Genomic DNA, 20,856 nt, shown 5'->3' with positions numbered 1-20,856 from the left:
TAGAAAAAGGGAATTATCTATAAAGACTCGATCCCTGCAATTTGTCATTCAATCTGCACCAGTAATTGCCTATTTGATTGCCACTCTGGACTGCACTTGAAACGGTTTTTCCATCGTCCAGCTCGTGAGAGCTGGAGCAGACGACCGGGTTTTTACACCGAGCACGCTGATTGGTCGATCGGCCGCTTTTTTGCGCGCGCTGATTAACACGCGGCAGCTCCGCAAACAGAGCGCCGGCGCTGCACCATTGCATGTCTCACGCGTTGTATCTCCGAGGGAGGAAATCGTCAGGTCACCGCATGACCAATCACGTTTCCGCTCATTCTTTCACTGATTAGCGTGCCTCCAACTCCCACGCATGTAGGTACAGTCGTCGAGGAAGCATAAAATTGGCAACTTTGTCGAAAACAAGTTCATTTGTCGGTCGAGTTCCGTGTGAAGAACACACCAGACGACTGGCGTCCGTTGCGTTACAGATATTTTTTCATGGTTGTTGCGAACTGCATGACTAAAATTCCGACGGATTTTTTTTCAAGTCGTGTCATCCAGTAGGCTGGAATCGGCCAGTTCTGCTGGCAGCAAGGTTTGAAAAGAAAATGGCGGCTCGTCTTCAACTGTTCCTTTTGCTAGTCACGTGTCTTTGTTGTGCAGACTCACAAGGCACACCAAATACAACAGGTAAGAATAGACATGTACATGTATATGCCCGGTAATGGGGTTATGTAATTTGGTACCTTGGTTCTTTTTGTGTCATGTATACAGATGTTCGAGTTTTCTACTTGTAAATTAGGTATGTGTCATCGAAGGTTTTTTTTTTAAAGGGAGTAAATTTTTGATGTGGCAGAACGAAAGTGAAAGATCAGTGCAGTTCAGTGTGCAAAACTGGTCGGAAGTGAAAAGTAATTTGAGTGTGTGTGATTTTAACAGCAAGAGCTCCTTGTTTTCAATCAATGGCCGTTTGACATTTTGTCCTATGCATGTCATAGGAGTGGACTTTTAGAAACATGTGCTGGACAAGATTCAGTTAAAATATTCAACGGCCTTGAGCCTTGACAGTAAGAACCTTTTACACTGCTAAAAAATCCTGCATTTTTGACCACAAGTTAATCAATCATCAAATTAAACAAAGAAAGTGATTGGAGCAGGGTTTGAACCTGCGACCTCCCCGTTTCCCTTGGTGGTTTATTATTACTTCTAATTGATTTTCCCAGTTTACCAAAGTTTCAATACCTCTTCCGACATGGTGATTATACGATCGATTTCCACACAACTTTCTGTAAATATCTTTGCAACCTACATACTAGGTTGTACTTGTCCAATAGTACAAACTTGATTTGTTCCAAATGAGATTCCGTGCCACGCGCGAATTCATATCTTTTGTCCAACTTTGTTTTTTTTGGTCAGGAATTCCTTCTGCTACCGACCCCGATGCCGAGCGCGATACCGATACCACCCTGCCCAACGCAGCCGAAGAGCCGACCACACCGGCCGGTAGGGAGATACCGTATGCCTGTCCGACATGGCGCAACAAGTGGCACACCTGTCGAGGCGGAGGCTGCGGGGAACCCACCTGGAGGCAGAACTACTGTCACTGCGATCCGCTCTGCGTAACGTACGGCGACTGCTGCTCGGATTACGAGGAGCTCTGCGGAGTCAGAACCGACGAAGATGGTGTGACACTGGCTGGAGTCGGCGCTACCGACGGGGATAGAAGTTCCGGTGACGAGAACATCGAGCAAGGCTTGTCAGCAGGTTCGACTGCGGATGGGGGCCTGACGAAGTGCGTCCAGACGGTCCAGTTTGACCCTGAGGGACCTAAGCCCCGGTCTGGGTACCGGCTTGTGGCGGTCTGTCCACGGGACTGGACCGGGGCTGCGTCAGTCCGCAAGCTCTGCCAAGAGACGGTCGGGATGGCCGGACTAGCTGCCGTACCGGTGGAAGGATCTGACGGACGCCATTACCGGAATGTCTACTGCGCCCTTTGTCACGGGCTACCTCACACTAATGTCACCTTCTGGTCCATCTCCTACCAAGAAAAGCAAAGATCGATTCCACCGAGAACACTTAACACCAGCCAGCTCCTGCAACTCGCAAAGGGTCAGATCCAAAGTGACAACTACACGAAGTTTTTCAGGCCTCCCGGTTTCGCCTCGGAGAGCGTAGCGGATTCTTCGCTTCGGACATGCATCATTTTGGACGCGGATTCTTGTCCAATCAGCGATCCCCGTGCGCTGGAGCTCTGCCAAAGGCACTACGCGCCAATCGCTTGGAACGGGACGACCTACCGGAATTTCGCCTGCTTGTGTGACGACGTCGACACACAGGCTTTTTCCACCGACACTCTGAGCAGTTGGTGCCCGATATCTATAAATAAACAAAGAGCTCCGCCGCTTTCTATGGCAAGTCTGCTGGTTTTCTCGGACCGTACCGACATCGGCGGCAGTCTAACTGATGAGGGGTCCGTGGGCAGCGCCTCTGCCTGCACGCGTCGTCAAATCTACGATCCTTTCTTGGCATCCTGCCGAGACCTGAGCTGCCCGGACGGCTTTGCCTTACAGGACGGCGGCGTGAGATGCGCGAGAATTCGCGAGACTGGGACTGGGACTGAGAGAACTGGCTCGATAGCGAACGTTGAGGTCGCCCTCACCGTCACCGGTAGTCTCCGCCAGGACCCTGATGCACGAAGTACGCATATGTCAACTGAAATTTGGGAAGAAATTGCTCACCAAGCTGGCAAAGATTATCAATCCGGAATCTTTGCCTGCAAATTCGCCGATGAAGGGATGGAGAACAATCAGATCGTCCAGGAAAATGAATTTTGTGGCAACTCGGGTGTCAAATGGTCATGTACAAAGGACGTCGCCATATTGGATTCTGGGGCTGCGTGCCTCACAGGTAGCTTATTTACGTGCAGCGTTAACATGACATTCGTAACTACGGCGCCCTCAATCGAGCAGTTCCTTGCCGAGAATGAAATGGTTTCCAGGCAGTGCTTTGCTAGAGAGGTTGGGAACCATACAATTCGACCAGACCATCTTGCAATCTCAACTCCTTGCGAAACTCTATCAAATGATACTCCATTGTCCATTGTGAGACATGTCTCCACTTCGAAAGTTGCTTACGTTCGGGACAATGACTCAGGGCATCACGTGATCTCGCAGAATGATACCTGCATGGAAGTGAGTGCCGACTGCCCTCTGTTGACGTTTTCCAGAGAAGATTACGTCATCACGGGCGCCCTCAACGACTCGATCAGGCTCAATGCGCACGACCGCGTGCTCCCTAATGGCGAGTTCCACATGAAGCCCAACGGGGACGTAGAGGTGTGTAACTTTCTATCACCGGGGGCGCCCTCTACCGCCGTGCCCACCCTTACGTGGGACTACGCCCACCACATCTTGACCATCACCGGCAGTAGCTTGTCTCTGATTGGTCTGGTTGTCACGATTGCTACCTACGTCGCGTTCCCGACTCTGCGTCGCAACGCGGCCGGGAAGGCACTGATGAGTCTGGTGGCGGCACTCTTTCTCGCCCAGTTTACAATGCTCGTAGGTAAGTAGGCCTAATGAAGAGTATGAAAGACCGTTAGGAAATGCAAACATATTGGATTTCATTGCCTTTATTTTTTTTATTTTTTTTTTACTTCAAGTTTGGAATTTATTTCCTTGCTCAGCCCCATTTTTTGGGGTCACAAGTCTATCACACCCACAGCCTACACTTAAGTACCGGACCTTTGGCTTAACAGCTAGATGGATCAGACGCCCTCATATGACTTGCTTCTCATTCTCACCGATAGAGGGCCAGATGCCATCCAAAGTAGCGCAGATGCATCCCCGATTATGCACAAAATGAGCCTCCATGCTCGCTCGTGGATTTTTTTTTTTTTACAAAACATGCTAATTGGATTCCGGATTACTGGATTATGTAAAATTGATGTCCTCTGACGCTAATTCTCCACATATCTATCTACTTCTAATTGAACAAAACGATTGCGCCCTCAAGAGATGAAAAGACCGGCGGTAGACCAATCTTTTTTCTAAATAATGTTAAATTATGTGTAATGATAATACGCAATCAAAACCCAGCTTTTTGGTACTTTTGTTATAACCAGGTCTTAATCGCACTGACGTCCCCGCTCTGTGCGTCACATTCGCGATCAGTTCCCATTTCTTCTGGCTCGCCGCGTTCTTCTGGATGAACATCCTGGCCGTGGACATCTACCGCACCTTCGGCATCGGCACCAGTCTAAGTGACCCCAACGTAAGGTCATTCCTTCGCTACGCCCTCTACGGCTGGGGCGCGCCAACCCTCATCGTCGCCACCGTCGCCATCTTGAGCTTCTGCGACTGCGTGGACGCCGACGTCTCCTACGGCACTGCGCATGCGTGCTGGGTCGGCAACGGGACGGCCAACTTGCTGTCCTTCGGCCTTCCGATTGTTGTGATTCTCTGCTCCAATGCGGTCCTATTTTCTCTCACCGTGGCGGGTGTCAAGAGGACGCGGATGGCATCCAAGCGGATGAATATCACCCAGGGGCAGAGCGGTTCTGCGGCAAAAAGGCCTAACAACGACCTTTTCCTGTACCTGAAGGTAAAACTGTTATGCGTAGCAGTAGTATTGCTTTTAATAACACCTGTATCAACCATGCCGTTTTATATTTTTCCAAAATGTGAACTACTTGTAGGTCAACTGACGACTGTGACTATTTAAATAGCGCCCTCTCTTCATTTTTGACATGTCTGAAGACACTTTTGCCTTTTCTATTCTAAAGTTTTATCACTTTTTTCTATAAACAAGCAAGCCTCACAACGATCTTGTTTTGTAGCTGAAGGTGAACAAAAGGATAGCTATTTATCAGTTTCCGAATTTTTTAAAGAAACAAAATATTACTACTCAGAAAAAATTTAACGTGTTGGCCTAAAAGTAACGAAGAAAATAAACATGGTGCCACCATGCCAACAGAATCTGAATGAGGAAATGCCGCAAAATGTTCCGTAACCGACAAAAATGTTAATTATTCCTCATTTCTTTGTGTCACAACTCAAAAGCATATTTAAAACATTGAACAGTCGATTGGTGGAAACTAAGTAGTATTTTGGCATTTCAACCTTTTCCTCAGGGTGTACCCTTTTTTCAACCTTGTTCTCAACAAAATGCTACCCATGGTTGCGTACTGCCCACATGGGGACGAAGTTGGGTTTAACTTCAATAACATTAACGAAGACGTTCATTCCTACTATCCTTCAGTTAACAGCCATCATGGGTTTCACCTGGGTCTTCGGCTTCGTAGCCTCCTTCTCAGGCGTCGAGTTCTTCTGGTATCCCTACATCGCCCTGAACTCCCTCCAGGGGGCGCTCGTCTGCCTGGCCTTCGTCTGCAACCGGCGCGTGCTGGCCATGTGGAGGTCGTGGCTGAAGTCACGGCGCGGACGCTACCTGGCCGACCAATCAGACACGTCCGGATCGTGTCGAGGTCAGAGGTCATTCAAAGCGTCCTTGACCGAACAGAGCCACGTGGAAAGTGGGTCTAAAACCACAGATATGTAATTAACACTAATTAATTTAGACCAAAACGGTCTAAATGTTATTAAATAAAAAAAAATAATCCGTCAAGATTTGTGAAATATGTAATTATCACAAGATATGTAATTATCACAATATTTACAAAAGATACTTTAGTAGGCTGATTTAGGGCCAATAAGTTATAATGTTAAAGGGGCATTACGACCTGAAACCCCCCGAAAAAATTATGTTTTGGATTGTGTACTTAACGTAAAATTATGTTTTGTATTGTGTACTTAACGTATTTTAAAGGTGTGGTTGAAAGGAAACTAGCCTAATGTCTTGGCGTTCCCGAGAAAAGACGAAAAAACAACCGGTCGTTTACATGACATGCGTATTGCCAGCCGTGTCCATTCAATGTATGATACATGTTGTATGTGCGTCACATAATACAACCCAGCACCAATACACAAATGCCGTTTCTCTCACGTCCGCAGAATGCGATGCACTGTGCGGCAGGATTCACAACTAGCACTCAACAGCTCGATTTTTGAGAGTCAAAATTTTGACACAGAAATAACACACAACGCCCAGTTTTTAAAGGAGGTCGTGTGGACGTTTATATCCTACCTTGAAGTGTTTTTTTTACCAATTAACATAATTTCGGTAGAAATGCATTTTTTAGCCCAATTGGGCGCATTCCAGGAGGCAAAATCCCTTTAAATGAGCACATTAATGTAATATAATATTCAATTGAAATTGTATGTTTCGTTTGCATGTAAATGTGTGTGTAATGTTGAGTATTAAACAATACCAAAGGCTGAATATTGAAATAATTTATTGTGTTATTGTTATACGTACAAGATATACCACCAGACTTAAGAAATTTTCCCAAGGACTCGATGTCATAATTGTGTTCTAAAAATTGTATGCTGAGTAAATGTTCCTGTGATGAACCACAGAGGGCGCTATACTACTGGCATGGGATAGAGCTAGCCGTGTCCGCAAGAACAGAGTTGCAAAACTGCACACATGGAAACGTTTTTGATTTCACTTGTGATTTATATGCACTCGATTTTTAACTGAGGCTGAACTCCCTAAAGTGTGTGTAAAATCATATGAAAAGTGGAGGATTCAGGATGTTAATAAATTGTATAACTCTGTTATAGTTACTAAAAGGTTTTGTGATGTGCAATCAATATTAAGTTCTTGTACGTAAAATGTTCACAATGTAACCATTTATCTTGTGTAGTAAAAAATCTAATATTGTTATCAACGACTCGTTAAATTATAAAAGAAAATGGCACAAATAAAATTGATAAAATTCATAACCAATGTTTCCTTTTCGGTTCTGTTTAAGATCGCGCTAAAAAAAGGGGGCGCAAAGAGCGCCCTCGTCCAGACAGGTCCTTGTTTCTCTCTGATACGCATGCGTAGCAATATCGTCCCCAGGGTGTGGAGCAGTACGCGCCCACCATTACCTGCTCTCCCACCCTGGTATTGCATCATTTGCATGTCCAAAATATTTGGACATGTATGCAGATGAGGAATAGTCTGGTGTCTGCCTGTGCCATACTTTAGTGTTATGGTTAGGCTTGCAAAATAAAAACCGTCCGCCGAGCTCATGAATCAAAGTTATACAGTCAAATGATTTTATATTAATTTTCAGAGGTGTGAGAGCCGTGTATTGGGGGATTGAAGACGTATGACACTTTACCTCAGGACTGGACTTCGGGCTTCCAATTCTGAGCATTTTGGATGTAATTGGGTCCAAAAGTGGCGCTATTATAGCCATGTTGTGGAGAGATCCTTTTTCAAAATGGCTACTTTTCCAGTTTGGGAAACATCATTCGTTTTAGGAGTGGTTTTCTTTGGGTGAGATTTTCTCCAAAAGGTCATATTCAACCCAGCAAAATTGGAACGGAAACTGAAAGACGACGTGTTGGTCATCATTTGTCTGTGCAGCCTCAACACCTGCAAGAATTTTGTGTCTTTTTAAAAAGAATTTTGAAATATGGGGATTTATCACTGGTGCCTCTGAGAATTTATATACTGTGTTGCACCCTGGGAGAGACATTGGGACGCCCTCTGTTGTTCGCGCAACACTTAATCGACTACAGTTTCGATAATAGTAATTTTTGTGAAGATGTTATACATTAATTCAAGTAAGTTTATTTTGATACCACATCATTCAGCCTTGATTAAAAGTTGTTAAGTAATGACGAATGAATATTTTTGCATTCACAACTTTACATTTTAGGCTCTGTCGAGATGAAAGGTATGGCGCCCTCTTTTGGTCATCAGGCGAGAATTACCCAGCATGCATTGTTTACAACATAATTACATAAAGTAAGTGATTCTTAAATAAGTTAAAGTGTTACAACTATTTTGTGATTATTTCAAGAATACGTATTTCATATAAATTTCAGCCTTTGGAATGGACTAAATACTCATCAAAACCCAGCTACAACAAACATTGATAATGGTCAATTCACATATAATCATTATACAATAACAACACTATATTTCATTTAAATGATCATTTTACAATAAGACAGATTTCTTTGTCTTACTATTTATCCACTGAATATATTTTATAACAGCAAATGATTTTACAATTACAATACTTCGCAAAAGTTGCGCCAACTATCAATGTAACAAACAACACATCCGACGTCAAATGTCAAATTTTCAAAAGCCGATCGGCATGAAATATAAACTTTTCCGTAAAAAATTTGTGCCCATTTAGGAACCGTAGTGTGTGTGTTATAAAAGACGATAATTTTCAACGTTTAGTTGGATTGGATTGAAATTTGGCGAAATCGTGCACATTCGGAATGAAGTACAGGGTGAGTCGAAAAAAGCGAAACCCAAATTTCGGGACCATTGTTGTAGTGAAGTTCTGCTTGTAACACTTTCAAAATCTAGGATATGAAAGCCCAATTCATAAGCTTTCTTTTAGTACACATGTACAAGAATGATTCAAATCACACACGTCCCTGTGTGATTTGTTTTCGTTTTGCTAAAAGAACACTTACCTTCGTGTGATCTGTGGACTGAACTTTAAAACGCTGGTTGTGTTTAAAATTCCGTAACTTGAAAAGTACATGTGTGGTTTGAATGATTCTTCTACTAAAAGAAAGCTTATGAATTGGGCTTTCATACCCTAAATTTTGAAAGTGCTACAAGCAGAACTTCACTAATACAATGGACTCGACATTTGGGTTTCGCTGTTTTTGACTCATCCTGTGCATGTATAGGTTTTTTACTGTACGTGCAACGAGAGGCCATAAACATGTTGTCTATTAATTAAAGGCACATTGGAACATTTGCAACTAATCGAAACGTACCTACCGACTTAACGAGGACATCTTTGCTCAAAGTGAAGATACTACTGGCACCAAATACCCTGTGAAATTATTCAGCCTGAAATGGTATCATTGGGAAGGAAACAATTATTGAAGGTGGTTTCAGAAAGTATACCCGCGGGCACATTTTTTTTTTACGTGCGTTAGCATCAGTTTAATGCGAGATCCCAAAAATTGCGCATACGTTATTTTCTCTTTTCTCAAAATGAGTATCCATTGAGATGAAACTTCAACAAGCTGGTTGTTTATATGCACCCTTCAAAAGATTTTGAGCAGTTTGTTGCTTGAAACAACAAAAAATGCATCATAAGCAGATGTTCCTTGTATATTTATTTAAATATATGTGTCTTTGATAGCACTCTCCGCTTGTCTCTGTTCTGTCACGGCCGATTTGAATGACCTTTGACCTCGACCCGACGCGGACGCGTCTGAGCGTCCGCGCCGTGAGTCAAGCCACGCCCTCCACATGGCCAGCACGCGCCGGTTGCAGACGAAGGCCAGGCAGACGAGCGCCCCCTGGGTGGAGTTCAGGACGATGTAGAGGTACCAGAAGAACTCGACGCCTGAGAAGGAGGCTACGAAGCCGAAGACCCAGGTGAAGCCCATGATAGCTGTTAGCTGAATTCGGAGGATAAGTAAAAACAGAAGAGTGAATTCAACTCCTCTATGTTATACTTAAAAAAATTCCATCTTATGAGTATTAATGAAATACTTTTGCTATGCAAACAGTAATTGTTTTACCTTCAGGTACAATAAAAGATCATTGTTAGACCTCTCCGCCGCCAAACCGCTCTGCCCCTGGCAGATATTCATCCGCTTGGATGTCATCCGCGTCCTCCTGACCCCCGCCACAGTGAGAGAAAATAGGACCGCATTGGAGCAGAGAATCAGAACAATCGGAAGGCCGAAGGACAGCAAGTTGGCCGTCCCGTTGCCGACCCAGCACGCACGCGCAGTGCCGTAGGAGACGTCGGCGTCCACGCAGTCGCAGAAGCTCAAGATGGCGACTGTGGCGACGATGAGGGTTGGTGCGCCCCAGCCGTAGAGGGCGTAGCGAAGGAATGACCTTTCGTTGGGGTCACTTAGACTGGTGCCGATGCCGAAGGTGCGGTAGATGTCCACAGCCAGGATGTTCATCCAGAAGAACGCGGCGAGCCAGAAGTAATGGGAACTGATCGCGAATGTGACGCAGAGAGTGGGGACGTCAGTGCGATCAAGACCTGGTCAAATAAAAAAAGCCAAACATTTTTGTTTGCACTGTTAGTTGGCAAGCCACATTATTATTTTCAGTGTAAGACTTCTAAAACTTTTTTTTTTTAGATCTAACGCTGGCATCTGGCCTGCTGTTGACATGCCCTCTAATATGCAAAGCATGACAATGGAGGGCGCTCATGCTTGATTCATATATTCTGCTATCAGTTCAGGGATACTTCAGGCACTTTTAGAGAGATTGTGCATCATTTACAAAATGCCAGAGCTTGAAATAAACACTGAGGATTGCTATCCCTATATTCATTAAAATATTGTGTGATGTAAGACTTTTGTTGAATTGATTGATGCATCGCCACGTGTTCTTAGAAAGCTCTACATGTGCATGTACTTACCAATGAGCATTGTTAACTGGGCAATAAAGAGCGCCGCCACCAGACTCATGAGTGCCCGACCCGCCGCGTTGCGACGCAGAGACGGGAACGCGACGTAGGTAGCGATTGTGACAACCAGACCAATCAGGGACAAGCTACTGCCAGTGGCTGTGAGAATGTCCTGGGCGGGGCCAAACGTCATGTAAGGAGGGTCGGCAGAGGGTGGAAGAAAGTTACACACCTCTACATCCCCATCGGACTTTATCTCAAACTCGCCACTACGGAACACGCGGTCATGCGCCGTGAGTCTAATCGAGTCGTTGAGGGCGCCAGTGATGACGTAATCCTCTTTTGAAAATGTCAACAGAGGGCAGTCGACAAACAACTCCATGCAAGAATCATTCTGCGAGACCACAAAGTGTCCCGAGTCCTTGTCCCGAACGTAAGCAACTTTCGAAGTAAAGACAATGTTGAAGTTGGAATCCTCCCCAGTATCATTGGACAGATTGTCGCACGGAGTTGAGACTGCAAGATAGTCAGGTCGAATGGTGTGGTTCCAGACTCGACTGACAAAGCACTTGCTGGAAAGTTCATCGCTCTGAGCAATGAAGTGGTCGACTGAGGGCGACAAACTGTCGAATGACACGTTGATGCTGCACTTGAATACACTGCCTGACAGACATGCGGGTGTAGAATCCAGGATGGCGACGTCCATTGTGCATGACCACTGGACGCTAAAGTCGTCACATATTTCATCGTCTCGGTCGACCTGATTGTTCTCTGTCATTTCCTCGTCGAATTCGCAAAGGGAGGTGGTGGACTGATAATCTTTAGCAGCTTGGTGAGCAACTTCTTCCCAAATTTCACTCAGTCCATTTGTGTGTTGAGCTTCAGTATCCATGTCCAGACTAACCGTGACGGTGAGGGCGACCTCGACGTTGGACTTCAGGCCAGTTGATTCATTCTCAGTCTCGCGAATTCTAGCGCATCCCACGCCGCCGTCGCGTAGCGCGAAGCCTTCCGGGCAACTCAGGTCTAGGCAGGATGACGAAAAAGGATCGTAGATTTGACGGTGCGTGCAGGCAGTATTGCTGCCCACAGACTCAGCTTGAGTGAGAGATCCACCGATGTCTGTGTGGTCAGAGAAAACCAGCAGTGTAGCCATGGAGCCACCCTTTTCACCACTTCGAGAAAACGTGCACCATGTCGAAAGAATATCGGAGGGAGGAATAGGTGTGTCGTCGCACCGAACGCAAGCGAAGTTCCGGTAGGTCGTCCCGTTCCACGTGATTGGCGCGTAGTGTCTTTGGCAGAGCTCCAGCGCGCGGGGGTCGCTGATTGGACAGGAAATTGCGTCCAATATACTACATGTTCGAAGCATAGAGGGCGCCAAGTACTCTGCGTCATCGACGTTGGGAGGGTTGAAAAATTTCTGGTAGCCGTCGCTTGGAACCTGACCTCTAGCAATTTGTAGGAAAAGGCTGTTGGGAATAGGTCTAGCGGTCTCCCCACTGTTGTCTTTGTAGCAGATGGTCCAGAAGGTGACATCAGTGTGAGGTAGCCCGTGGCACATGGCGCAGTAGACATTCCGGTAATGTCGTCTGTCGAATCCTTCCACAGGTACGGCAGCAAGTCCGTCTATCCCGATCGTCTCTTCGCACAGCTCAGTGACTGCGGCAGCCCCAGTCCAGTCCTGCGGACAGACAGCCACAAGCCAGAACCCAGACCGGGGTCTAGATCCCTCAGGGTCAAACTCGTCCGTCTGGATGCACCTCATGTATTCTGCTGTATTCTCGATACCGGAACGTCTATCCCCGTCGATAACACCGACTCCGACCGTTGTCATCTCATCGACTCCGAACGTTCCGACCCCGCAGTACTCCTCGTAGTCCGGGCAACAGTCGTCGTACGTTAGGCAAAGATCATCGCAATGACAGTAGAACTGCTTCCAGGGCGGTTCCAAGCAACCGAAAAAGCAGGTGTGCCACGTGTTGCGCCGCGACGGACAGGCATACGGTATCTCCTTTGCGGCCGGTGTGGTCGGCCCATCGGTTGTTTTCGGTAGCGTGATATCGGTATTGGGGTCGGTAGTAGACGGAATACCTGACATAAAATCTGGGTTGAAAAAAAAAGATTTCGCTCATGACATGGAATTGCATTTTGGACCTAAAGCCCGCCGCACACGAGAGCTTTCTGCTGGGCTAAAAAAAGAGTCATTCTTGGCCGTTTGCCCAGCACGTAGCTCATTGTGTACGGTCAATTTTTCCTGCGTTTTCTGCCTCGAGGGGCCGGGAGGCAAAAGTGTTTACGTATGCGGAAACATGAGCTACGTGCTGAGCCCCCCAAAACACCCCACAATAGCCCATGAAAGCACATGCACTATTCACGTGACTTCAAGATGGCGGCCCCGAGATATTGGAGATTGATTATTAATTCGGCTTTCGCTCATGGGGTATAGTATTATGACATGGATATGACATAAATAAAAAATTATGATATGGATATGAAATGGAAATGACAGAAATGGGAAAAAAGTGCGATCAAATTCCCTCTGCACTGACCTGATTTGTACACGGCAAGATCCTGTTTCGATTTGTTGTGTGCTACGCGCCGAAAAAGCTTTTTGAGTATCCATCATGACTGTCACATGCGCAATACGCACGTACACGTTTTGCTTAATGTTTTCATTACTCCGATATTTTGTTGGTAAAACAAAATTTCATATTTCACAAGTTATTCTTTCAAACTTAGCCAAATTAAGTCGTGAGAGCCCCTTTAACCAGAGTTGCACAATTGACCCTGAAAATCCCAGCCAAACTCCAGCCCTCTGACAAGAACCATAAAATTACGTTCGTAAAATAAAATCCCTGGAACCGTGTGTTGTAATTGCCATACTAGCACCTAAGGGTTACATTGCACAACAAGAACCAAAATCTGAAATTGTAAACTTCTTTTCCTGTGGGCATTTGTTTTCTTACCTGTTGTACCTTGTGCGTCTGCGCAACAAAGACACGTGACGAGCAAAAGAGACAGTTGCTGAAGGCCAGCCTCCATGTCTATGGAACCGTGCTGCCAACGGAGCGAACCGGTCCGTTAGCCCACTTGAATGCCACGACTTGAAAGAAACTCCGTCAGATTCTCAATATGCAACTTGGCACGGGCAGTATCACCGATAGGAAATGTTGTGCCGGTCGATCCGGTTTGCGCTTCACACGGAACACAACCAAGAAATGAACTTGTTTTCCAGAAAATTGCCAATTTATGCTTGCTTGGCAGGCCCATACACGTGTAGGTGTTGCAACGTTTATTGGAGGCACGCTAATCAGTGAAACGTGATTGGTCGTGCAGAGATCTGACAATTTCCTTCTTTGAAGATTCACCGCGTGACAAATGCAGGGCCGGTGCATGATGTGGGCAAGTTCGCGCAAGAAATATTGTTAACCACTGTTCGAACTCTGGGCCTGGTCGCATCGCTGGTTATCAATAGCCACGTTTCGTTACTTAAGTGCAGAGATGACCATTGGCAGCAGATTGAACGCAGCGAGTTGTACTACCCGCTGGTGGGCCTCGGAGATATCTTGCGGTTCATTCGACATGTCAAAGAACGTCAATAATCCAAACATACTCGTGACCGTCATATGTTGACAGTGGTTTGACTAGATGGTCGTCCGCACTTTAATGTTACAGCGCATGCTCACTGTTTGGCACCAACCAACCATTGGTTGACTAATGGTTGTTGCCCGAACTTGCCCTGTAAAAATTTGCGAAGCTGCTGCCCGTTAATCAGCGCGCGCAAAACGACCGATTGACCAATCGGAGAGCTCGGTGTAAAAACGGCCAGTCCTGTCGTCTGCTATACATACTAGCAACCAGATCGTCATGGCGCACTGCCATGCCGCGCTCGAATGGCACAAAAATTGGGCAACGGCATGTAGACTGATTGCATTCGGCAAATGCAGGAAACGAGGATGAATGGTAAAAATAAAGTGACGTTTTGCTTTAACTTAATTTGTTGACAAGTGTGCTCCTCTAAAACCGATGAAATTAACGAAACACCTTTTTTTTCTGGTTAAAAAGAAAATGGAATTGGCAAGCAAAGAGTATAGCTTAGCATCTTATGTCTGTATGGGGTAAAGGGTCTTGTTTTGCATATGCAGCATCCCTTTGCTCAAAAACTCGCCTTTTTGTCCTAAAAGCTCGTGTGAAAACACGAGATCAGTTTCTAATTAAGTCAATAATCCACATTGCCAACGTTACGTCACGCCTTTCTGTAACAAGCCTGATATAAATAAACGAAATAAAACTTAATCCAAATCTAGTTCCAACAATCGAATTCTCTTCCAAAGCCACATGGAGAAACACAAAAAGAGCGGGAATTGGCAAGAAAGACATTAATGACACCATAAACCTGGATTATGAGACTACATGTAATTGATAATTCCCGTCTTAACTCGTGAAATGCCGCGATCTCTCGAGACTGGCAGTAGTTCCTCTATAGCTTAGCTTGAAAAAGACTAGATGTACTACTTAATCAGACGATAGCTGGCCATGGTCCAGTGGTTACGGTGTTTGACTCATGTACGAAGGTGCGTGGGTTTGAACCCTGCCAGGGACATGGTGTTTGTGCCCTTGGGCAAGACACTTAACGACAATTGCCTCTCTCCATCCAGGAGTATAAATGGGTACCTGTGAGGGTCGAGGACCGATTGAGCGCTGATATCGGCTGCCGCGTCATGGCCTGATGAACGGGGTAATAATAATTGTGAAGCGCTTTGAGATCGTTGATACGATGGAAAGCGCTATACATAAGCACAATTATTATTAATTATTATTATTTAGCTTGAAAGTCTGAGAAAGAACTAGCTTTATCAGAAAAAAAACTTCTCAGCCTGGGAATTTTGACGGAGAACAACCAGGCCTCTTGGGTCAAGTTAGAAGTTGAAGATCAAGACTTGTCCTAAGTCGTTGACACACTAAAAACCGAAAGCAGTGTTCGTGTACTCTCAATCTCACTAGCACAAAATTGGTTGCACGGACGGACGCTCGTATTAAGAAAGCCCGTTAGTGCCGCCATTTTTTTTTTCGAGAGCAGGTTTTTTTAAAAAGCAGTAATTTTCTTCCCCGGGACGAAACAAAGTTTTGGTCGCGGGCCTTGCCTTATTGTATGTACATAATGTACAACAACGATTACAGGCCTGACAGCGGAGCGTCCCCGTTTCATGGTCGGTGGTTTAGTAGTCTACTTTAGTAACTTTCGCAGAGCAGTTATTTTCCGAGAGCAATTATTTTTTTTCTAGTGCAGTCATTTTGTTTTTCCAGAGCAGTTATTTTTTTTCTAGAACAGTTATATATTTTTTCGAGAGCAATTACTTTATTTCCAGAGCAGTTATATTTTTCAAGAGCAGCCATTATTTTTTGGGGGGGGGGGGGTCTGGGACCTGGCAAGCAATACAAAAGGACACTAGCGGCGATTGCTTAAAAAGTCTCCAACGTCCCTGAAGTTGTTCAAATATGGAGACTAGTTTCAGGTTTTTTACTAAATTCATTATCTCAATTAATTGATTTAATTAATTAACTGAATAATTAATTGAAATATATTGTTTACTGAACAATCCTGTTAAGCCATAAACAATAATAATCGTGATGCAAAGTGTATGGAAATAATCGGGGTAAATTGTTTACCTTAGCCAACTTATCATTAAGAATCCCGTTACAATCTTCGTAGTTCTCACGATGACACTCTCCTGGGCTACCCTTTTCGCCGTACCAAAGTTACCCGTGGGGATCGTGCTTTTGTTAATGCTGCCCCTACACTCTGGAATGCCCTCCCGATTCACATTAGGAGAGCCAACAGTGTTGATAACTTCAAGTCTCTGTCAAAAACTCATCTTTTTAAGTTGGCCTTTTACTGATTTTATTGTTACTTCTTTGTATTGTAACATGTGAAATGGTGGGTCGTTCTAAGCTCCTTGCGAGTAATTTTTTGCTGTTACTTTTTATTTTTAATGTGTGTAATAGCGCGTCATGGTACATTTTTAGAGTGTATTTTCTTGTATTTTAATTAATATTTTTTACTGTACAGCGCATTTGAACAAAATCATATTGGAATTTGCGCTTTATAAATGAATAAATTATTATTATTATTATTGTTCACATTACCGCCCTTGACTCTGAATCTTGTCGATACACACACGTTCCTGTAAAGTAAGCTCATTAGCATAATACTGAAAAGACATTAAAAAATATGCACTTTTAGGCATTTCCTCATAAAGCACAGGTGTGATGCTATTAATCAGATAATAAACTGATTTATTCATGATTTTTTTTTAAATGTTACAAATTTTTATTATTTTACCCCCAAATAAATTAGTTAAGCCGCTTTGCATCACTACGTTTTCACGTTGAGTGCATGGAAAAATCTAGTTTTATTTATTTATTTTTTTATTTTTTTATTTTTAAATGTTACACATTTTCATGATTTGACCCCGAAACAAATTAGTTAAGCGGCTTTGCATAACTAAGTAATCACGTTGATGAAATATGGGTTATCCATCCTGCCTCAAGCCGTACAAGTGGTTTGGGGGAATTTTTCTAAACCTTGCTTCTTTAAAGGGTGCACGCCAGTAAGTCGGTCCGAAATTGCCTACGCCGGCCAAATCACGATTTGCATGCCCTCAAATTATTCAATATTAGAGCATTTTGAAGGCCGTGAACTGGATGAATTGTAAAAAAGAAGGTCGGAAGCCATGCAGAGGACTGCGAGTTCTTATTTCTGTGAAATGTGGATGAAATTTAGGCCCTAAAATGGCTTTATATAAATAAATAAAACTATATTTTCCTCATGCGATGCGCATGGGGAAAATGTAGTTTTATTTATTGATGATTTTTTTTTTAAATGTTACAAATTTTCATAATGTTACCCCCAAACAAATTAGATAAGCGGCTTTGCGTCACTAAGTTTTCACGTTGAGTGCATGGGGAAAATCTAGTTTTATCATAAATATTTAAAACTAGATTTTTTCCATGTGGAGCAAGTACATCCAGTTTCACTTTATTGAGCCGTCTCCGATCTGTGACTGCATTGCACAGGCACAGTCTTGGTGTCCGCGCGCGCGAAACATGTGCTTCTTGAAAAAAAGAAAGAAGCGCTCTCGAACAAAAATGTGCTCTCGAAAAAAACATAACTGCTCTTGGAAAAAATATAATTGCTCTCGAAAAAAAATAAGTGCTCTCGAAAAGAAATAACTGCTCTGGAAAAAAAACATAATTGCTCTCGAAGAAAAAAATAATTACATTCGAAAAAACATAACTCCTCTGAAAAAGAAAATAATTGCTCTCGAAAAAAATTAAGTGCTCTTGAAAAAAAAATAACTGCTCTCGAAAAGAAATAAGTGCTCTTGAAAAAAAAAAAACTGCTCTCGAAAAGAAATAAGTGCTCTTGAAAAAAAAATAACTGCTCTCGAAAAGAAATAAGTGCTCTTGAAAAAAAAATAACTGCTCTCGAAAAGAAATAACTGCTCTGGAAAAAAATAATTGCTATCGAAGAAAAAAATGATTACATTCGAAAAAACATAACTGCTCTGAAAAAAACCCAATTGCTCTCGAAAAAAAATAAGTGCTCTTGAAAAAAAGTAACTGCTCTGGACAAAAAATGCTCTCGACAAAAAATGGGTGGCACTAATGGGCTTTCGTACGCTCGTCGTGACACGAAAACATCGTCCAAGGATTTTACACTTCTGTTTCGCACTGCATAAAAAAGACATCTGTTTTCACCAACCGAAGGTAGAGAAGTTGAAAATATTTTAACACGCCTTGTTAGGAGACTATTTCGTTAAAGTGATGTGTGGTTATGATGGGGTGGGGGAGGGAATGATCAACTCCATGATTGGGTCAGTGCACTCTAAAATGTCAGTGGTCAGATTACATTTGTTTGAATACTCGGAGCCAGATCAGATAGGGTACGAGGTTGAATGAACCATGTAGCGATGGCATCACTCACTACGACTTAAACAATGAAAGGTTTGCGGAAACACCATGTGCGAATAATTTCTCAACTAAGAGAATGGTTCTGAAAAGAACCAGAGGTATAAACTCGACGTTCCGGTCAGTATGCTCTGACCGTCTTCAGGAAAGTGCCTCAACTCCGGATGACCTCCTAATGACCGGAACGTCGAGTTTATACCTCTTGTTCTTTTCAGAACCATTCTCTTAGTTGAGAAATTATTCGCACATGGTGTTTCCGCAAACCTTTCATTATTTAGTATCTCCACCATGCAAAGCCTCAAATCTTACTCACTACGACTTGCCATCAACGAGAACGTGTATTAAAAGAATTTCATTGATAATGAAAGTACAAAGTGCCTGCGCATGCGTATCAGAGAGAAACAAAGTTCTGTCCGAACGAGGGCGCTCTTTTTAGAGCGATCCCAAACAGAACCGAAAAGGGGACATCGGTTATCAGTTTAACCGAATTCATTTGTGCTATTTTTATATAGCAATAAAGTTGTTAAAGTTGACAACATTTTTTTTTGTTTTTACTATACAAGATAAATGGTTACATTGTAAAAACTTTACTTACAAGACCTAATATTGATTGCACATCACAAAACTTTTAGTTACTGCAACAGAGTATTACTATTGAACAGTCCTGAATCCTTCACTTTCAATAGGGGAATAAATGTGTGCTTCGGACGTTTTAAACACTATGATGAGACCGGTTGGTGTCTGGATGCTGATAATTACCTGACCCGAAGGCGAGGGTAAATCAGCATCCACACTCCAACCGGGCTTAAGCATAGTGTTTAATACCGACCAAGCACATGCTTATTCCCATTCATAAATGCCTTTTCGGTCAAACAAATCAAAACTTTTCGGTCCAAATGTCAAAACAAGTCAAACATTATAAATTTTCAACGATTTCGATCAACAAAACACCCCAAAACGGTGCTGGCACCGGCTTTCATAGAAGTAAAACTTTCATGTGACCCTGGAAAAGTGGTTAAGACCAGCCAGCCATGTCTTTATCAACCGTTTAAAACCGGCCATGTGACGGGCTCTTGACCAATAGGAATGGTTAAACTGCCTTAGGTATTTATGAATATGATTTTTCACACACCCTAAGGGGCTAAGGCTTAGTTAAAAAGCGAGTGCATACTTCACTATTATTGACACGGCTCTATCCCATGCCAGTTGTATAGCACCCTCTGTGGTTCATCACGGGAAATTTAGCCAGCGTACAACACAATGTTATGACATTGGGGAGACATTGGGAAAACAATTCAAGTCTGGTGGTATCTTTTGCGTGTAACAACGAAACAATATATTATTCAATTGAATATTCAGCCTGTGGTATCGTTTAAGACAAAATCTGACCACTTACATTTTACAGTGCACTAACCGTATCGTGGTGTTAATCATTCCCCCACCCCACCCCACCCCACCCCCTCGTAACCACGCCTCACTTATCTGAGTAGTCTCCTAACAAGGCAAGTTCAACTATGTTCAACTTCTCCACCTGCAGTTGGTGAAAGCAGATGTCTTTTATTTTTGCAGTGCGAAACAGAAGTGTAAAATCCTTGGATGAAGTTTTCATGTCGTGACGAGCGCATGAAAGTGCAAGCATTTTGACTTGACAACACGTTCATGCCAGTGAGATTGAGAGTACACGAACCCTGTTTACGCTTCTTAGCTTGTCACCGACTTCTTCATCGGCTTAGGACAAGCTTCATCTTGAACTTTTAACTGAATTCTGTTTTATTCTTTTGAATGACCCAAGAGGCCTGGTTGTCATCCGAGTTATACGCTATCGTCTGTTTAATACGGATGTACATGTAGTCCTTTTCAAGTTAAGCTATGGAGGAACTATTACCAGTCTCGAGAGATCGCGGGGTATCACGAGTTAAGACGGGAATTATCAATTACTTACATGATCAAGGTTTCCATTGTCCGTGGCGGTGTCATTATTGTCTTTCATGTCAATTCCCGCTCTTTTTGTGTTTCTCGATGATGCTTTCGAAGAAAATTTGATCGTTGGAAACGAGATTTGGCGAGATACGTTTATTTTTAGCAGGCCTTTTAAGTGTGAGACAAAGGTGTGTCGTAACGTTGGGAATTTGGATTATTTTCTTAAAGAATTTCACAGAATGTCTGCAGGAACTGATCTAGTGTTTTCAAGTTATGCCTATCGGTGACCGCTCGACTGACCGAGGGTTCGTTCATCCGAAGGTTCGTTTTGCCCAACAGGGGCGTATCCAGGCAGGGTTCAGGCCCGTCAAATTGTTTTATGTCCGATTGTTGCGGACAGGCATTTGTTAGGCGTTGAATCTTCAAAGAAGAAAATCGTCAGATCTCTGCATGACCAATCACGTTTCACTGATTAGCGTGCCCCAACGCCCACGCGTGAA

General features: G+C 43.7%; 2 protein-coding genes across 2 annotated transcripts; one reads left to right on the top strand and one right to left on the bottom strand.

The window, feature by feature from the left end:
• The first annotated feature begins 272 nt into the window (after window positions 1-272).
• On the top strand, window positions 273-5,600 carry LOC119724847. The gene is made up of 4 exons (XM_038196118.1): window positions 273-678; window positions 1,405-3,552; window positions 4,112-4,590; window positions 5,248-5,600. The coding sequence occupies exons 1-4, from the start codon at window positions 597-599 to the stop codon at window positions 5,545-5,547; spliced, it is 3,009 nt and encodes a 1,002-aa protein (XP_038052046.1). The 5' UTR covers window positions 273-596; the 3' UTR covers window positions 5,548-5,600.
• Window positions 5,601-9,203: 3,603 nt separating this feature from the next.
• Window positions 9,204-13,507, bottom strand: LOC119725175. The gene is made up of 4 exons (XM_038196536.1): window positions 13,432-13,507; window positions 10,475-12,568; window positions 9,612-10,090; window positions 9,204-9,488 (listed from the first exon to the last, which is right to left on the bottom strand). The coding sequence occupies exons 1-4, from the start codon at window positions 13,505-13,507 to the stop codon at window positions 9,204-9,206; spliced, it is 2,934 nt and encodes a 977-aa protein (XP_038052464.1).
• Window positions 13,508-20,856: the final 7,349 nt, after the last annotated feature.

This window comes from Patiria miniata, unplaced genomic scaffold (assembly GCF_015706575.1).
Source record: "Patiria miniata isolate m_02_andy unplaced genomic scaffold, ASM1570657v1 HiC_scaffold_18, whole genome shotgun sequence".
NCBI classification, from domain to species: domain Eukaryota; kingdom Metazoa; phylum Echinodermata; class Asteroidea; order Valvatida; family Asterinidae; genus Patiria; species Patiria miniata.
Note: the sequence above shows the minus strand (reverse complement) of the source record. Positions and strands in the feature narration are given on the sequence as shown.